Source organism: Eleutherodactylus coqui, chromosome 4 (assembly GCF_035609145.1).
Source record: "Eleutherodactylus coqui strain aEleCoq1 chromosome 4, aEleCoq1.hap1, whole genome shotgun sequence".
NCBI classification, from domain to species: Eukaryota; Metazoa; Chordata; class Amphibia; order Anura; family Eleutherodactylidae; genus Eleutherodactylus; species Eleutherodactylus coqui.
Window position 1 is genome coordinate 227,767,911 of NC_089840.1, and position 20,411 is coordinate 227,788,321.

Consider the following 20,411-nt stretch of genomic DNA (forward strand, 5'->3'; position numbering starts at 1 on the left):
AAAAAAGTTATCATGTAATGTAATTTATACTGCATAATGAATGCCACAAAAATGGCTAAAATTAAGAAAAGTTATACAATACATTATATGTAGCTCAAAATGGCAATATTGATGGAAATCTAAAAAAGTTATGGCTTTTGAAATGTGGAAATGAATATACCAAAAGCTTTTGCATTCTTAGGCCCAATCTACCTTAGGGCTCAGTCACACAGGCGCCGATCAACCAACTACTTGATGACCCATCCTAAGGATCATCATAGTCATCGTAAGGTCATCAATAGTAAATGTCTGGAAACTCCTTTAAGGGCTCAGTCACACGGGCGCCGATGCGCCTGTGTTACTGCCCAAAGAAGACGGCCGCACTGCAGGTGCGGACGACTCTCCGCACCCCCGGAAAAAAGAACACGACCTGCAATGGAGTCCGTTATGTGTTCTTTCTTCCAGCGGTGCGGAGAGTCATCCGCACCTGCAGTGCGGCCGTCTTCTTTGTGCAGTAACACAGGTGCATCGGCGCCCGTGTGACTGAGCCCTTAAAGGAGTTTTCCAGACATTTACTATTGATGACTTTGATGATCCTTAGGATGGGTCATCCAGTAGTTGGTTGACGGGGGTCTGCTGCTTAGGTTCCCCGCCAATCAGCTGAGCCTTCAGCACGCTGTCCGTACAGCCGAGCTGGACATCCGTATCATGGTCTGAGGTGAAAATGTAGTAGAAAGGCATCGCTCCTATTGATTTCAGTGTGAGCAAAGCCTTTGTACTACACTTCTGGCTCTGACCATGATGTGGACATCCGTCTCAGTTGTGCTGACAGCATCCTAGAAGATCAGTTGATTTGTGGGGATCTGCGTCGGACCACCCTCGATTCGATCAACTATTGATGACCTATCCTGAGGATAGGTGATCAACTATTGATGACGTATCCTGAGGATAGGTCAGCAATTGCAAATGCACAGAAAAATCCCTATATGGAATTAATATCATATCTGATCATTATAGGTGATCAGTGTATATAGAAAGTATCTGCTAAAAGGGTTAAAGGGGTTGTCCGGCCACACAGGGTAAAAAATGTTATAATGCTGCTGCTTTCCTTTCAGTAAGGATAGTAACACACAGCATACAGGGGCTCAAACCGGCCGGCAGATCAGCTGCAATGTCAGTTTCTTACCTTAGATTCTGATCTTCACTGCAGCTTTCAAAGATGGCGCCTCTGTGCTGCCTTCCCACAATGTTCTGCGCTCTCCCTCTTCTGTGTGCGCGCTCTCGATGGTAGTAAGAGACATGAAAAGACAGCATTTCCCTCAGCTCACGTCCTAGCCCCGCCCACGACACGCCCACCTCTATTGAACTGATCTAGAGTCTCTCCCCGCCCAGGCCCCGCCCCCTGCTGCATACTATACTCAGAGGGGTTGTGGCCAGGGGAGACTGTTATACTCTCATGGTTCACGATAAAATCCTACCATGAGTGTAAACAGCAGCACAGTGTATAGTGAATGGAGAGGGGCAGGGGAGAGCCGAGAGAGAACTCTCCTGCAGCCCCCCACTGCAAAGCTACCTACTGCCCCCACCCTGCTAAAGTAAAGTAAAACAAAACATTTCCCCACACACACATGCCCCCATAGTGCCCCTCCCACAGCGACCCCTCTCACAATGACCCCCCCCCCCCTGACTTCTGTCAGCCGGGTCCCTGCACACACACACACACATCACTGCACCCCCCCCTTGCACACATCCATCCATCCATCCATCTCTCCCTCTCCACCCCCCCTTCCCCCGGGACTTCTGACAGCCGGGTCTCCAGACACCACGAACACACACACACACATCACTGTACCCCCCCCCCCCTGCACACATCCATCCATCTCTCTCTCTCCATCCCCCCCCCCCCGTGAGAGCCCGTTCCTCCACTCATTCTTACCTTGGAGATGAAGAGCCAGCAGCCACGCCTCCCCTGCAGGCAGAACTGAGCTTCCCAGCAGCTGAAGTTCTTCTGCACATGTGCAGAGCTGTGCTGGAGAAGCTTGTCCCCGTCGTCCCGACAAGAAGAGGACAAGAGACTTGTCGGAACCCATGGCAACCGAGGAGCAACACAGGGGGGGGCAGCTCAAGAGGTAAGTGAATAACTTCTGTTTTGCCTAATTTACAATGCACAATGTATATTACAAAGTGCATTGTATTGGGCAAACAGAAGTAATGAGACCTAATGTTTATGGCCGGACAACCCCTTTAAATAATTTTACTAAGTAATACCCAGCTTGCAGTGCACAGTTGCAAAAAGTTGAACATTTACTTATCTGAGGAATTCAGTCTCCAAGCTGGGGACTTTTTGGACCCTCTGCTGTATGCATAGCATTTACAAAAGGCTCTATATCAGATACATAGACTTAAGGCCCATTTAGACACAACGATTATCACTCAAAATTTGCTCAAAAGCCATCTTTTGAGTGATAATCATTGCGTGTAAATGTGCCCATCTTTCAGTTTTCTGCCAACCTATGGATTTTAGTCTGGCTTGAGATCAGTCATTTGGCGGAACAGCTGATAAGACCGACTGTACGCTTTGTTCTGCCGGGGAGCGCTGATAACAGCTGATTACTTTGTCTCAGCTGTCAGCCCCGCTGGCAGACCAAAAGGAATATATTCAGAGAACAGCGGGCGGTCTTCTGAATAAATTCAGCTCCGCTGGCTTACACGCTACTAATTGGTACTAATAGGCATTAGTACCAATTAGTAGTTTATGCAAAATGATTGCTCAAAAGCCATCTTTTGAGCGATCATCTTTGTGTCTAAACGCTCCTTTACTGTATTGATGTGTCCCTAACCTAGCAAACACATACCTAGGGACCAAATTCTCTTTGCAGTTGTATCATTCGGGTGACAGAGTGCTTCTTGCCAGAAGTATAGAGCTCCTTTAATGCGTCTTTAAACATGCTAGGGGATCTAAGTGTGCATACTATGACTTCACCAGATATCGATGTCATCTATGAGAAAGTATCTGGATTATTTTCATGAAGTCTGACAGATACCGAGCAGTGACTGCTGAAGGTTTATGATCATATAGTACATAATCCATAATTTATAGAGTTTCTAGAGCAGCTAACCTGCTAAGAAAGCTTTCAAAACCCAAAGCTTTGGGCACTTTATTGTGCTGCATGCTGTTACTCTGCTCATCTCATCATTCTTTATAGAATTTGTGGACTTGATTTTACATGGTTGGATCTAGCAGGCTACATATTCACTTTTATTTAGTTTGATATTAATGAAAATACCCAGACTCATGGGAACCAACAATGTAATCAAAGGGATTATACCAAAATTACAAATTATCGTTCGATCACAAAAGTGGGAGTTCCGTGTTCCCCATCTTACTCACTACAGAGTTACTGCACTTCCCACAGTGAGGAGAAGACTGAATTGAGCGCTATTCATGCAAGCACACTAGCACGCTATTCATTTCAATGGGACCTACCATGATACCTGAACGGCACCCACTTGGATATTTTCAATTTAATGCAGCACTCACCGCTCATGCACAGCCAGTACTCTATTCACAGTGACGTCACTGCTGGGGAAGAAGCGACCCCCACAGTGACAGTCAGAGTGGGACACGGTAGTCTCGTTCTGGTGATTGGCTGGAGTATCAGTAGTGAGATCCCAACCGATCAGCAAGTTATTCCCTATCCTGTTAACAGGGGATAATTTGCAATTTTGTTTCTACCCATTTAAATACCGAACAACCTTATTGCACCTGAACTACAGAATATCAGTATCTACAGGAGTATATTGTGTAGGTCACATAGTCTGTATTAAAGGAGATGTCCCGCGCCGAAACGGGTTTTTTTTTTTTTAAACCCCCCCCCCCGTTCGGCGCGAGACAACCCCGATGCAGGGGTTAAAAAAACCACCCGCACAGCGCTTACCTGAATCCCGGCGGTCCGGTGACTTCAATACTTACCGCTGAAGATGGCCGCCGGGATCCTCTATCTTCGTGGACCGCAGCTCTTCTGTGCGGTCCACTGCCGATTCCAGCCTCCTGATTGGCTGGAATCGGCACGTGACGGGGCGGAGCTACACGGAGCTACACGGAGCCCCATAGAGAACAGCAGAAGACCCGGACTGCGCAAGCGCGGCTAATTTGGCCATCGGAGGCCAAAAATTAGTCGGCACCATGGAGACCAGGACGCTAGCAACGGAGCAGGTAAGTATAAAACTTTTTATAACTTCTGTATGGCTCATAATTAATGCACAATGTATATTACAAAGTGCATTATTATGGCCATACAGAAGTGTATAACCCCACTTGCTGCCTCGGGACATCTCCTTTAAGGTTCCATTCGCACCATGTCAGTTTCTCATATTTGTCGAATGATCCATTACCAGGAATTTAATTCAACACAGTTACATTTCTCTTGCTACGATCAAGGCTTTAAATAGAATCTATTAATAAAAGTGACAGCCACCACCTTAAAAAGATGTCTGTGCAGGTTAAAAGCCAATTAGTGAGGTCAGTAAAAAGGCAAGTAGTTCCCACTAAAGGGGTTTACCAGAATTAGAAGTTATCCGCTATCCAAAGGATAGGAAATAACTCGCTGATTGGTGGGGGTCTCACTGCTCACAATTGGAGATCCATGAACCCCTCCCTCCTCACTGTGGACTTTCTGCACCATCTGCAGTGAGGAGGAGACGGAATCAAGTGAGGGTCAAGCAAGTGCGCTGCTCCATTCACTTTCAGTGGGTTTGGGGAAATTAGCAAAGTAAGCAAAATTTTGGATTTTTCCGTCAGTCTCATTGTGACATCACTGCGGGGTGGGGAATCATTCCCACAGTGATGAGAAGGGGAAACCCTGTTCTCACTATCAGAGTGGGTCTCACTAATCAACAAGGTATTCCCTATCCTGTGGATAAGCAGAGAAATAAATTTTAAAAAAAGTTCAAACACATATTTATTGACACATGGACTAACAACAAATAAACATAGCAAATAAATAGATATGCACACCGGGGGAGGGGGGGGGGGAGGGGGACAGAAACAACGCGTTTCAGGTTTTTTAATACGTTTTAAAAAAAGATCAATTAATAAGTAAAAAAAAACAAAAACACCTAGAAAACTGCTTGAATTCCTGTGACCGTCAGCTTGAGATGATAAGGCGTATCTTCCTGGTCTGGGGAGTCTCCATGAAAGGGACCTCCCACAAAAGTAAGTGAATTTGATTTTCACATTAAAAAAAAGTTAGTTGCGCCAAAAAGAAGTGCAGGACACCTTTTTTCAACTATTTCTCTGTTAAGCGTCCCGGGGATATTCTGGTTTTCCTTTGAAGGCGTCCAGCAGCTCACCATCCTTGGTTTGAGGGGAGCAAGCTTTATCTGAAATCTGTTTGACACAGGAGGGACGTTCCCTGAGGTGCAACGGTCGAACCCCATTAATTTGCCTCCGACCGTATGCACCAGGTAAGCCCATGTAGAAAAATCGTTCAGCTTGCGGTGAGGTAACCCGGGGGACTGGAGGAGCAAGGAGAAGATGTAAGAAAACTGGGGAGGAATAGGTAAGTATGGAATTTTTTTTTTCTAATGATCCCCTTTAAGGAAAAAAATAATCCTTCCTGACTCCAATATGGCAATCAGAATAATCCCCGCATCACCATCTGCAGTTACTAATGTGCCGAATTTGCCATTAATGATTGTTACCTCTGAGATGTAGTTTCTTTTAAACCAAGCAGGCTCCTAAACAGCTAAATAGAATATTAAAATATTGATATTACGGGATATTTTTAGGTATATTTAACTATACGGTAAAAAAATTAAAACTTTAATTTTTCCATTCATACCAGTTGTTCATTTGCATCATAGATGCCCTCATACACACGATCATACATCAGCTATTTCACAAAGAGTATTCTCTTTAATGAGGATTTGAGAACGTTTCTTACATTTTTGCTTGACTGAATCTTGAGAATTATGCAAAGTAATACAAGACCAAAGGTTAATGAAACACCATTCTAATGACTACTTAGAGTTCACTCTATTATAATATCTCTTGCTCAGATTTTTCACTCCAGATTACTTATTTTAGTTGGAATACAATATTGAATAGAAGAGGACATTCTGTAATAATTAACGGGCTACATGCAAAGTGCTTGGCCACCAACGACTGCCCAAATACCTGGTATTAGGATGGATCTATTCCACTTGCTACTGGGTTTGCAGTAGTACATGATTTTATTAGTTCCAAGTAGAGATGAGCGAGCGTACTCGCGAAGGCAAACTACTCGAGCGAGTAGTGCCTTATCTGAGTACCTGCCTGCTCGTCTCTAAAGATTCGGGTGCCGGCGGGGGAGAGCGGGGAGGAATGAAGGGGAGATCTCTCTCTCTCACTTGCCCCCCCGCTTCCCCCCTTGCTCTCTCCCGCAACTCACCGCTCTCCCCCGCCGGCACCCGAATCTTTAGAGACGAGCGGGCAGGTACTCGCATAAGGCACTACTCGCTCGAGTAGTGTGCCTTAGCGAGTACACTCGCTCATCTCTAGTTCCAACTCCTGTAAAATCACTAATAAATGAGTAACAGGTACATTTATAACATGTTACACCAGAGATATCATTAATAGTGCTGCCGGTAGGATTGCCCCTTGTACTACCAAAAATACCAGCAATATGAATTGCAAATAAAGCTGTTGACAGCTCCGGCATCAAAATAGTAGATATGGCATGGGACACGAAATGGCATTTCCAGCACAATAGAAGAATTCTACTCCATTTTACATGACATCAGACTGATAGAGATCTGCAAATAGATCAAAGGTGAACCCTGTATCGCAGGGGAGTCCCCCGAGTCATGGACCATCCAGGCAAAATGTTAAATACTAGTGTGATCTAAGATTACTATCGATCATTTTATTGGGACCATGGGTCATTTTTGCCTGGATGCCATGTAAAATTGTCTGAAGTTACACCTAACACTACACTCAATTCAGATGTTCTTCCTACAATTGGGACTGTGGGCTACGGGTTTAAGTAAAATTGACGTACGAGCTCTAGCTAGGCTCTAACTATATAGCTGTGGCTGGTTGTCTCTTGCCCTCATTAGGCTAATACCCTGCCTCTTGAGCCCCATTGCATAGATCCGGGTGTATGTTTACCTCCTACCAATGAACCCTTCTAAAGGGCATTTCATTGTTAAAGTCCCTGTTTGACATAAAATATAGGATGACGTGTATCTACCTTCCTATCTTCAAGGATACACTTAATCTAATAGATGTATTTGTATATATGTTTTTTTCTACTTATGGAAGCCCAGCAACCATTTTTAGTCTAGATTATATTATTAAACTTTAACCCTTTCCAATCCACTGTCTGACCTCTGAAGACATTATGATTTAAGGCTGTACAGCTTCGATGTTGGAAGACATTCGTCGGGGTTCTCTTACTGTATATTGCCAGCCTCTCTGCTGTTGGAGCCTATCCAACGTGTCACCCCATGCAGTACTGGCTTTAGCCAGCATATAGCGCTGTTGTGTGATATGTATTAGCAGAAAAAGAGTAAGCCCCCTAGGAAAACCAGTACACAAATTGGATTGGAAAGGATTAACAAATCAATTCGGTGAAAGTGGTGAGAGAAATATGTATGTTAAGGTATTTCACCGCCATAGATAGTGATGGCATATCACTACGATCAATATGAGTCTGAATGCCACAATACCCACAATTCCCGGATTGAAAGCGTAATAGCATAGGTTGAAGAGTTTATTTTGGGGTGTTAAGAAAATTACCCATATATAATATAGCCATTACTTACTCTTTAAATCCCCCGCCACTCCAGTGCTACTGTATCGGTGATACTGACTGCACTGATGGCAGTGACGCCACATTCCTCCTTTACACGATCACTGCTTCCAATCACTGGCCTCAGCTGTGATATGCCACTTCTGAGGCCAGTGATTGGCTGCAGCTTTCACATGAAGTCATCATTGCAAGACTGAATAAGTAATCGTCATTTCATACTTCCTACAAATCTCAGACTGTAGCATGAACTCTTAAGGGTCATTTACGCGGGACGAATATCTCTCAAAATTCATTCAAACGAACAAAATTCAGCGATTATCATCCCGAGTAAATGCAAAAAAATTTGTTCAATGCTCATCATTGCTGACTTTCAGTCAGCATAAAAATCATCGCTGGATCGCGGGATTATCGCTGTATGTAAACGCTCCCCGCTCAGCGCTTCGCGTAGAATGTGAAGCATTGAGCAAGAAGCCAGCGATCCACCGTTGAACGCGGCCCTTCTAAACACTCAGCACAAGCGCTAATGACCTTAGCAGTGACGTCAGCGCTCGTGCAGTCAATTAGATGACTGTCATCCCGTCTAAATGGAACATGAGAATTTTCTGAAGCGGACAGATTTGCCAGCGGAAAATCTGCAGCGCTTTACAGTATGGGCTATAAAATGAGATTTCAAGAAATCTTATCCATTCATTGCAAGAGAAGTCTGCAGCAGAAATTGACATGTGGCGAGGATTTTAACCCTTTCCAATCCAATTTGTATCCTGGTTTTCCTAGCGGGATTACTCTCTTTCTGCCATTATTCAACGGCGCTCTCTGCTGGCTAAAGCCAGTACTGCATGAAGTGACACGTTAAATAGGCTCCAACAGCAGAGAGGCTGGCAATATACAGTATGAGAACCCCGACGGACGTCTTCCAACATCGGAGCTGTACAGCCTTAAATCATAATTAGGGATGAGCGAACGTGTCCGTTACGGACACATCCGCACCCGGACACCGGCTTTGCCGAACACTGCAGTGTTCGCGCGTAAGTGTCCGGGTGCCGCCGGGGGGCGGGGAGATGCGCGGCGGCGCGGGCGGCAGTAGCGGGGAACAGGGGGGAGCCCTCTCTCTCTCCCTCTCCCCCCCACTCCCCGCCGCACCCCCCCGCGCTGCCACGGCGACCCCCGAACTTTTTCGCCCGAACACTGAAGTGTTCGCAAAGTTCGGTGTTCGGGCGAAAAAGGGGCGGAGCCGAACGTGTTCGCTCATCTCTAATCATAATGTCTTAAGACGTCAGACAGTGGATTGGAAAGGGTTAAATCTGCAGCACATCAATTTATGCTATGGATTTACCAGAACCACTTCAGATGAGGGTGCAAAATTTCAGTGAATCCACAACAAAATCCGCATGTAACCCGTGCAGTTTTTGATGTGGATTTACGCCAAAAAACACAGTAGAATTTCCTCTATCATAGTTATGTCTCATGTGGATTTACCCTTAGTGTTGTGGCTGCTTCACATTTTTTCATTGCATTTCTGGAGGGCATTCTTTACTGCTACAAGCAAGAAGGATTTTACACCGGGCTTCTTTACTGTAAGAGCAGTGAGACTATGGAACTCTCTGCCTAAAAACGTGGTGATGGCGATCTTATTAAAAGAGTACAAGAGGGGCCTGGATGCCTTTCTTGTTACGTTACTACAGAAGGGTCGGTGATCCGGGGATTATTCTGATTGCCAAATCGGAGTTAGGAAGAAAGTTCTTTGCCCTAAAATGAGTAAAATAGGCTTCCACCTCGTTGGGGCTTTTGCCTTCCCCTGAATCAACATTGGAGGGTAATAGACTGAACTAGATGGACATATATCTTTTTTTCAGCCTTATTCAGTTACTATATTTCAGCACTCCCATACGTTTGTAGTGCAGGAACCTGCAACACAGCCCCATTTCCTTAATTTTGCTCAGAGCATCTCCATTTCCACCACCCGTCTTAGCAGGTCACACAAGGTTCATAATGCCCTGTTCAAACTTTGCATTTTGATGCATATTTCTTTTGCATTGCTTTCATTATTTTAAACCAAACCGGGAGACTCATACATATTTCAGCTCTGAGACGTCACTCTGCTTTTGGCTAGAAACAAAACCTGCATGCACAAACGGAATAAAAATGCAAAGTGTGACCTGGGTCTTACTCAGCAGGCAAAGACAATAAACACTGGAGGAAAGAAGCGGAGATAAAAAAGAATGTGAAATCAGTTGTCCATACTGTGAGGTGATAGCAGTGAGGTTTACAATAGGAACATGGTAACTGACTAGAGGTGCTTTTAGACGGAACGATCGATCAAAAAACCGTTCGGATGAGCAAAAGTGAATGATAATCGTTCAGTCTAAATACAAGCTAATGACTGAACAACTAACGATAATTGTTCACTTTTCGCTCGTTATTCGTTTTATGCAGGCAGAAAAATCGTTGATTCTTTCAGTTATCTTTCCATTCAAACAGAGATCGTTTAGTATTCCGCTTATACATCGAATGTGAACGACTAAACGATTCTCATTTGAAAGAGCCAATGATGTATCTGCCTGTCTAAACAGGCGGTACAAGAGCAAACGGGTTAGTGATGATGTCACTCGCTCATTCCAATGAGAGTCTGCTAGTCTAAGTGGACCTTAAGGCAAGACTATGGGAGATGGTACAAAACTGGTGCAGTGTCATCTACTGGAAGGTAGCTTCCCTATGAGTCTGTTTCTGATCTTCTAACCGGTCTTGTAACATGGCTGAGGATATAAGCCAAATCAGAATTTTCCCCCTGCTGATAATATACCGATGTACAGACTGCTGTTCTGGGGTTCTTGCTCCTCATCAATGCATAGTAGGGTTGGAGTCGACTGGGTGAGAGATCTGTGACTCGGGTCCTTGGGATTCAAATGTTAGGTTGGCCATACACATTGAATAGCTGCCGGATAAATGACTCTGCGTCCCACATGCCGAGTGTCCATGTGTTCTGCATACACAATGGGACAAAATCCCTGTCAAGCTCCTCTGTTAGGGGCTATGTTCCCAGAAACAAAAGGATTAAGCAGTTAAAAACCATCTGACGAAACTTGCAGTCACCCAACATCTGCTTTCGGGAAGAGTTGGGACACCTCCATATACATTAGATGGTTGTCACATCACACCAACCTCGGCCGGTCCAGCCTATATATATCTACATCTAACCTTCATCTAATATGTATGGCCAGCTTTAGTATGCCCTTATATGCATTGGGACACAAGAATTTATACTTTGGGGACGGTATATTGTATATTCCTAGGCTAGTGTCCTGTTTATGGGGCAGGAATACAAGACGTTACGGTGATGTATTTACAACACTTTGTTAACTTTTACAACTTTAATAGAAAAAGTTCAAATGAGATTCTATAAAAATATTGCTGAAACATGAAACGATACTTTAAAGTCTTTTTTAAACCTTTATTTAAATGAATTTCTGAGCTCTCCACTCATAATTATGTGTAGTATAATGATTTCATTTAATGAATCATGTTGATAGGGGACTTAAACTACTGCTGCAGCCAGGCTTTAATAATCTTTAAGTCATAATTTATTAATGCAGCCAAACGTTTAGATATTGATTTTATTTAGGTTGCAATTTACATTTCATTGAAATGCCATCTTCACAAACAATACGCTGAGTAGTTTAATAAATGTCATATTCCTTTCATATTCATTAAGTGGATAAGAAGAACACCAAGTAGTCTGAACTAGCAGAACCCATATATTCATGTGAATGTCAAAAGAGAACGTATGAATCATCACATTTATGGCATTTTTAATAGGGGGCACTATTAGAACCGCCCAATCAGATGACTGCTATGATTAAATACAATAAGGCAATGGTACTATGTAATGTGTTAGCAAAACCTGGGCTGTGCCTGCAATGAGTGGCCGATGATTCCACATGCATGTAATAATAAGGATTTTTCTTTGACTCCTGTTGAACAACATCCCCATAGTTTACCAGCACTCGGTATATAGATGAGTCCACCCTTAATTCTCCATGAATTTGGTTAAGACATCCAATTTCTTGCAATACAAACTCAATACATTATCATAACTTACTAGCAAAACTTTTGACAGAATGCAGGCTACATCACAAACACAGAGTAGCCACATATAGGCAAAAAATAGAAATATTTTTTTTTTCAAAGATGGTCATCTCGCACCACACATTTCAGGATATGCCAAAACAAGAAGAAAGGTAATAAAACACACATCCGTACCTTCTCGCTTTGCCTCACCTGTTCTTTCTAACGAGCAGATGATTGCATACGAATGTTTATCCAACCAGTCATCTGCCCACCATTCTCAATTAGAAGTTTTTACGACTGATCCTTTTACCGATCCACTAGAAAAACAGAACCATTTGCTATAGATTGCATTAGCTAGACATCGCGTTTTTTTAGGTTTGAAGAGATAAACGAGATGGACACGTTAAAAGGGTTTTCCAGAAAGCGCCAAGCCGCTGCTCCGACCCCTGTGTAGTGGCTGGCCCTTGTAATGGGGAATGCGTCTGTAAATACAAGCGCGTTCCACTACACAGGAGTCGAAAAAGCGGATAAAACGGATAAAAGAATGCTTATTTAACCCCTAAATCACACAAGATGTACAGTTACGTCCTACGTGTTCGGGGTATGTATGGAGGGGGATTGCGTGCCAACCCTGCTCCATACAATGCAGGTGCCAGCTGTTTTTTACAGCTGACACCTACCCACAACAGCTCCGATAAGCCGTGCAGCTTATCGGAGCTGTTAACCCTTAAATGCCGATATCAATTCTGAAAGCGGCATTTAAATGCCTCAACCGATGTTCAGGGGTGCCATACGGCCACCCGCAATGAGATTGCTGGTTGCTATGCAGTTATCATGGCAGCTGGGGGCCTTCTGAAAGGCCCCAGGGCTGCCATTGAAGAGTGCCTATCAAGCCATGCCCTTGTCGTGGCTTGATAGAATGCTTGTCAAATCGCGATATGATGTAATGCCACGGCATTACATCATACTGCAAAAGCGATCAAAGCATCGCAAGTTCTTGTCCCCTAAGGGGACTAAAAAAGAAAGTTAAAGATAAGTAAAAAAATTTTTTACTAATAAAAAAAGAAAAAAGGAATAAAGGTTATAAGAAAAAACCTTCCGCCATATTTATAGTAAAAAAATCTAAATAATTAAACAAAAGAACATATTTGGTATCGCTGCGCCCGTAAAAGTCTGATCAAAGTAACGCATTATTTACCCCCGTGGTGAACGTCTTCAGAAAAAAAATTTAAGAATTGTACTTTTTTGGTTGCCCTGTTTCCAAGAAAAAATATAATAAAAGGCGATCAAAAAGTCGTATGTACTCCACAACTATGTAGACGGAAAAATAAAAAAATTATGGCTGTCAGAAGATGGAAGCAGAAAATAATTTTAAAAAATGAAATATCTTTGAAAAAAAAAGTATCACAGCAAAAAAAAAAAACAACTAAAAACTATACAAACTTGGTATTGTAGTAGTAGTACTGACTCACAGAATAAAGTTATCAGGTCGTTTTGTTGCAGTGCTTATGCCGTAGAAACAAGACGCACCTAAAGATGGCAGAATTTCATTTTTTTCCCATTTTATTTCACTAAGGCCTTAGTCACACGGGCGTTTTTTCACGCGATTTGCGGATCGCATGACGAATGCGCATCCGCAAATCGCGTGACCGGTGTGCGCAAGTCGCCCGAAAATCGCCGGAAAATCTGCTCTTAGCCGCGTTTCATTAGAAACGGGCCGGAGCTGTCCAGCGCATTGCATTCAATGGAGACGGCAATAGAGCCGGCTCCATTTAAAGCAATGCGCTGCGGGCGAGCCCGGGATGAATTGTCGGGAAGGGCTTAAATATATAAGCCCTTCCCTGCAATTCATCCTAAAATGTGTAAAAATAAAAAATATATATATACTCACCTTCTCCCGGCAGCCGGAGCTCCGCGCGGCCGTCCTGCAGTGGGTGTGAAGGGGGTGTGAGTCAGACCTGCCCCCTGATTGGCTCAGCGCTGAGCCAATCAGAGGCATGTCTTACTCACACCCATTCATGAATTCATGAATGGATGTGAGTCAGACCTGCCCCTGATTGGCTCAGCGCTGAGAGGCAGCAGTCACTCACCCATTCATGAATTCATGAATGGGTGTGTGAGTGAAACCTGCCTCTGATTGGTCAGGGCTGTGACCAATCAGAGGCAGATTATTCAGCAGGCGGGGATTTTAAAGCCCCGCCGGCTGAATACTGCCGAGAAGCAGTTCAGGAGAACTGACAGCGGCCGCGGCTGGACTCCGGCTGCAGCGGAAAGGTGAGTATACAATTTTTTTTTATTTTAACACATTTTAGGATGAATTGCAGGGAAGGGCTTATATATTTAAGCCCTTCCCGACAATTCACCCCGCGCACGCCGGCAGCCCATTGCTTTCAATGGAGTGGCTGTATTGCCGGCTCCATTGAATTCAATGGGCAAACATCGTTCTTCTCTGTCACAGCTGTTACAGCTGTGGCAGAGAAGAATGATTTGTCTTCTATATGTTCTCAATGGGGTCGGCGCTGCTGCCGCCGGCCCCATTGAGCGCATATAGAGAAGAGAACAGGAATCGCAGATCGCAGAAAGGTGCGATCTGCGATTTCTGTTCTATAATTTATCGGACGAGCGCATAAAAAGCGCTCATGTGTCCGATACCATTGCAAAGCAATGGTTTTATAAAATCGCCGGACGCATGCGCATGCGCAAATCGCGGCTAAAAACGCCCGTCTGACTAAGGCCTAAGAATTTTTTTAAAAAAATTACATGGTACATTACATAGTACCATTGGAGATTTAAGTCGCCCTGCAAAAAACAAGCCCTCAGACATCTACATGTCTATAAATATAAATAAAAAAGTTATAATTTTTTAAAAATGGGGAGGAAAAACCAAAAATGGAAAAAAAAAGCCTGCATCCTTAAGGGGTTAAACATAGCCATACTCACACATGCACTCGGCAAAACGCCGCAATTTTGATTACGGCACTTTGCAACGATTTAACTTTTGTTTTTGTCCGCAGGTTTCTTCGGCCGACAGCAGGTGTTAGCGCACCCCATCATTGTGATGAGGTGCGCTAAAGTTGGCAAAATAGAGCAGACAGCGCTCCATCAAGCGCATGTCTGCGAGATTCCATTGAAATTAATGGGAGCCTTGTACCGCGAATCGGTAAAAAACGGATGTGCGAGAGTGGTCTGGTGATTGGCACACAAAAAGGCCAAACAGTGCAACATCAATATGATGGTGGTAACTCGACAGTTCTTGCTAAATATCTGTGTTGGGGGAGAAATCTGTTTTTATGGGAGACTACACCCATTGAGAAGATGTTGGAGTGTATGAAATAATACTACATAATTATGTTCCCTTTAGCAATTAAATTAGTGAAACCTGTTTTTATTGAAATGTTGTGTTCACTTTTCTAATTTCATCTTTATCTTTTTCAGACTAATGGAAGGGTTTCTTAATGTTCAAGACCCTGAGACGAATTTGAAAGAAGCTGCCTTGGTAGATTATTATGTGTCTGGATTCTGCTGGGGAAAAGACAGGAACTTTAACTTACAGCAGTTGAGCGGTTTAATGGGACTATTACATTTACTAATGGAAAATGTTCAAGGTACATGCTTAATAGGTTTAGTGGATGTACTTGGGTTCAACTCTATTTAAAGAATATCTTCCAGGAAATTAAATATATTTTTATTAACTATCAACTAAATAATTGGTATTAAACCAATAGCAAAGGGGGCAGTAGATACACAAATGGAATATATACACACAAGCTGTGTCCAATCCAGTGTATTTTATTTATACTAGACAAGTATTATATTGTATACTAGTTATTATTAGGAAATTGTAGTACCAGTGTTTCTGGTGAAATCGTGGCTGGGATGAAGTACCTGTGATGATGTCACAGTCATGTGATCAGGGGCGGAGCATGTAACTAAATCGATGAGGAACCTGTGATGACGTCACCGTAATGTGATCAGGGGCGGAGCATGTAACTCACTCAGTCACTCACGGACAAGTGGTTGTTAGTACTTTAAGGAAAATGGGGTACTCATTTTAATTGCCAATATGTGTTGCATGCAATTATTTTCTTCATGCGACATAATAGAAATTGCACAAAATTGTAATTCTTAATAGCCATGTAGCCCTAACATTACTCATTACTTGTCATTTCAAGCTTGAAGGATGCCCTTTTTCCCACCAAAGTGTAACCCAGTGTAATATGTGTGGCCCTTTTCCCCAATGCATTGAGGGTCTGAATATAAGGCAGGGTGACCACTTCAGCACTAAACTTTCCTGATTTCTATTTCAGACAAAAGGATGTGTCTTGAAGAGAACATATTAGAGTTATCGAGAGCCCTGACAGGCATAGGACATAGTAAACTTAAAGATGAAGGAAGATTAACATTTTTTAATGTCGACCAAGCAAAGGATATTATTGACTACTTTAAGATCAGGTATGTTTGTGTACTGCTTTAGATTATATCCCTGCACACTCCACTTGATTGTGACACTCTGGAGGTCTCCTATGTATATTGCAGTCACATGCAATGCAGTCTCATTTCTAATGCTTATCAGGCACCATCTGAATGCTTAAATCTGTCCCTACTTTCACTATTTTGTGCTATCAATCCCATGATATATCAACACAACATCATATGTGCAGTTAGAGACCGTATCATCTCTGCCTGCTAGCAGGACAGTGTAATTATTATTAGCTTCTACTGTATATTCATCTAAATAAGCTACAGATCGGAAGTACGTAGTAAGTAGACTAAACTGTCAGCTCCATTATGACAGTGTGACAAGAGCCTCTAATCATCAGCAGTAGTAACCATGATAGAAGTTTTTGTGTCCCCCTCTAAAGAATTTGTGCGGTAGGATCTATCATACAGGAATTAGGCCGCCTGCACATGGGCGGATTTGCATTGCGAGCTCTGGAGTGGGAGTCCGCCCCCGGGTTCCACAACAAATACCTTCCATAGCATGTGATTCTTCCTGCACACGAGCGGAAATCAATTGCGATTTCTGCTCGCAGAGGAAAAATCGCAGCATGCTCTATATTTCTCCGGATTCCGTTTGGACGGCTTCCATTAAAGTCAATGGAAGCCATCTGACCAGCGGCCCTTCCGGCCTAGCGATGGTGCTGAAAAATATGTACTGTACATGTCTGACGGTTTGCCCTCCGGACCATCCGCAGTACAGAAAAAGAAGATGAATGATAGGTACGCAGGGTTGCTGTCTCCTGTCAGGGCCGAATTCCGCTGTGGGATTCCGCATGTGGAATGCGGCTCTGCCTTATGTTGACTGAATGACTAACTTTTTAAGACAACAATAATCCAAGTCATGCTCAGCTAGTCACAATGAGATCACATCACCCAATTAAGGAGCTCTTTAAATTGGAACTAGCTACATATTACTTACCAGTTATTAAGTCTTTGAGAAAACTGTTATGATTAGATGGGCACTGATAGACATCTAATAAAAAGTAAATGAAGTAATTCGGTTCTGTGTGAAGACTGCTTTACAGATGTAAACCGCCAGGCACTGCTTCACTATTTTCATAGTACGGCACCGCTACATAAATAGCATAGCTGCTCCGAGCTGCAAGTAACTCAGTAGCTGATTTGGCATGCATTGGCGCTGCTACTTCGGTACATAAATGTTTTTTGTCCCTTTTTGTTTACAAAACAGACTACCTGAATGGCAAAGCTTTTGAGTAGCTTTTAGCCTGATGTCTGTAAAAACTGAAATACATAAACATTTCTTACTTTGCTACATTCAGAGATTATTTATATATATTTTTAAGGGTGAACATTTATGGTGACCTCCTCAGTGCTTTAGATGATGACCAGGATTTTGCAAATGGTAACAAGATTTTTCAATCTTGTTGTCATTTGCGACCATCTTCACTGCTACAACATGCCACAGGGCTGTAATGCATGAAAATAGGTATGATTGCTAGATGAAGAGCCAATGGCCCCGCACTCTAACACACATATTGGACCTAGAGAATTAGTGCTGCAGTTGTTGGGCTTCCGCTGGCCCATTACTGTCAGCACTGACTGTCTATAAGTATGTAATGTGAGCCGTGCTCAGTGTGGCTCCTGTGTGCAATTACTTGCCAGAGACAGGTGAAGTGGGTGGGTTTTAAACTTTGATGGAGGGGCACTGAGTAGGCAGATTGACTAATCCAGGAGATTTTAGAATGTATGACTGGATGAGGTCCTTGATGTCTAACTAAAATGAACTTTTGGGAAAAGGTGTCATTTTAACATACATTATTGACCTTAGTAAAGCATTTTCTTGACCTTAGTAAAGCATTTGACAAAGTATCTCATACTTTACTTATTGAAAAAATGACCAAATATGGGATTGACAAGGCAACTGTTAGGCGGATTCAAAACTGGTTGAGTGATCATACTCAAAGAGTGGTCATAAATGGCTGCACATCCAAGTGGAAGAATGTATCAAGTGGGGTACCACAAGGTTCTGTCCTAGGCCCAGTGTTGTTCAATATCTTTATAAATGATCTGGAGGAGGGAATTGATGGTAAACTGATCAAATTTGCTGATGACACAAAGCTAGGAGGGATAGCTAACACTAGGGAAGAGAGGAAGAGTATTCAAAAAGATCTAGAAAAGCTTGCACAGTGGGCAGCAACTAACAGGATGGTATTTAACAAGGAGAAATGAAAAGTCCTACATCTGGGCAGGAAAAATGAAAAAAGCACATACAGAATGGGAGGAATTGAGCTAAGCAGCAGCACATGTGAAAAAGACTTGGGTATACTAATAGATCATAAACTGAACATGAGTCAACAATGTGATGCAGCAGCCAAAAAGGTAAACACAATTCTGGGATGTATAAAGAGAAGCATACAGTCTAGATCACGTGAGGTAATTATCTCCCTCTACTCTTCCTTAGTCAGACCTCATATGGAATACTGTGTCCAGTTCTGGGCACCCCACTTTAAAAAAGACATAGACAAACTGGAGCAAGTTCAGAGAAGAGTTACAAAATGGTGAGCGGTCTACAAATCATGTCCTATGAAGAACGGTTAAAGGATCTGGAAATGTTTAGCGTGCAAAAAAGAAGGCTGAGAGGAGACTTAATAGCTGTCTACAAATATCTGAAGGGCTGTCACAGTGCAGAGGGATCAGTCCTATTCTCATTTGTATAAGGAAAGACTAGAAGCAATGGGATAAAACTGAAAGGGAGGAGACACAAATTAGATATTAGAAAAAACTTTCTGACAGTGAGGGTGATCAATGAGTAGAACAGGTTACCACGGGAGGTGGTGAGTTCTCCTTCAATGGAAGTGTTCAAACAAAGGCTAGACAAATATATGTCTGGGATAATTTAGTTAACCCCCTTAACACATTAGTCCCATTTATTTTATATTTTTATGGCATATTTGTGCAGTGAGTGTATGGAGTATGATTCAAGTTTACTATACAGTGAGTACTAGCTGTCTCCCCACACATAAAATGACTGTGATTGGAGATAACTGATCCCAGCCATTTAATCCCTTAGATGCCGTGGTCAATAGCGATCACAGAATCTAAGTGGACAGATAGATGAAGGGGGCTCCCTCTCTATTTTAAGCAACTTAAAGGAGAAATGCAGGCAACACTGTTGCTGTGTTATGCTGACTGCAGACCATGACTAAAATTCTAGTCAACATTATTTTGCCAATATGTATTACCCTTCTGGGACTCCTTCATATCAGACTTTTATGGCATGTACTGTTGTTATGCTATAGATGGGAATACTTCTAATACCTGTAAGTTTTATTGCCACACTTGGGAGTGGTACAATTTGACATTCTGGTCATTGGACTACAGTTGGTTGTGCACATCTGTTTTAAACTGTTCTTGCCCATTGTATTTATTCTTTCTTTCTCTCTTTGCATATTGGTGTAATTCTTTGCCCCCTCTTTTTAGTTTATTTCAGCATTATAGGCTTTATGAATGCATGTTCACTGTCCCGAGGGATCAGATGGTTATAGCAGCGGAGGTAAGCAACAACATCTAAATAATATTTCAGTTGTCTTCATACTTTGCTTTTTTTTGCAGTTGAAAGCATATAAACCATGTTATTCCAAACAAAAAATTGGAGCAATATATCTTCTAATAAATATTGTAATGTGATATTTAGATATTATTTGCCTAATATGGCTTGCATTATTGAAAAAAAATGTAATTTTTCAGACTATAAGAAGCACTTATATTTCCAGAAAATGGAGATACAAAATCTCAGTGCATCTTATATTGTGAATGTACCTTAGGGGCTTTGAATTAAATACATAGAGGGGCAGAGAATAGACTCTGCTCTCTGTCAATTAACAATCCAACATATTTCTTTCTTGTGCACCCCAACATTCCCTGGTTAGCCAGCCTGCTTATTCACATAACAATAGGAAGCAGCCATAATAGTACAAGTCCTCCTACCAGTATACTGCTGCTCCATATTGTTAATAGTCAAGCAAGTTATATAGAAGAGAAACAGTGTAATATTCAAGGTACAAATACCCCTCTCCTTATTATGTACATATATTCTGCATTATAGGAAAGACC

The 20,411-nt window shown here is 42.6% G+C and overlaps 1 protein-coding gene across 2 annotated transcripts in view; it reads left to right on the forward strand.

The window, feature by feature from the left end:
* Positions 1–20,411, forward strand: part of CABCOCO1 (ciliary associated calcium binding coiled-coil 1) — a 114,590-nt gene that overhangs the window by 14,908 nt on the left and 79,271 nt on the right. For both annotated transcript variants that reach the window (XM_066598809.1, XM_066598808.1), the window contains 3 exons: positions 15,273–15,442; positions 16,145–16,289; positions 19,779–19,851. In XM_066598809.1, coding sequence (XP_066454906.1) covers positions 15,277–15,442; positions 16,145–16,289; positions 19,779–19,851 — 384 coding nt within the window. In that variant the 5' untranslated portion in view covers positions 15,273–15,276. The remainder of the gene's footprint in view (positions 1–15,272; positions 15,443–16,144; positions 16,290–19,778; positions 19,852–20,411) is intronic.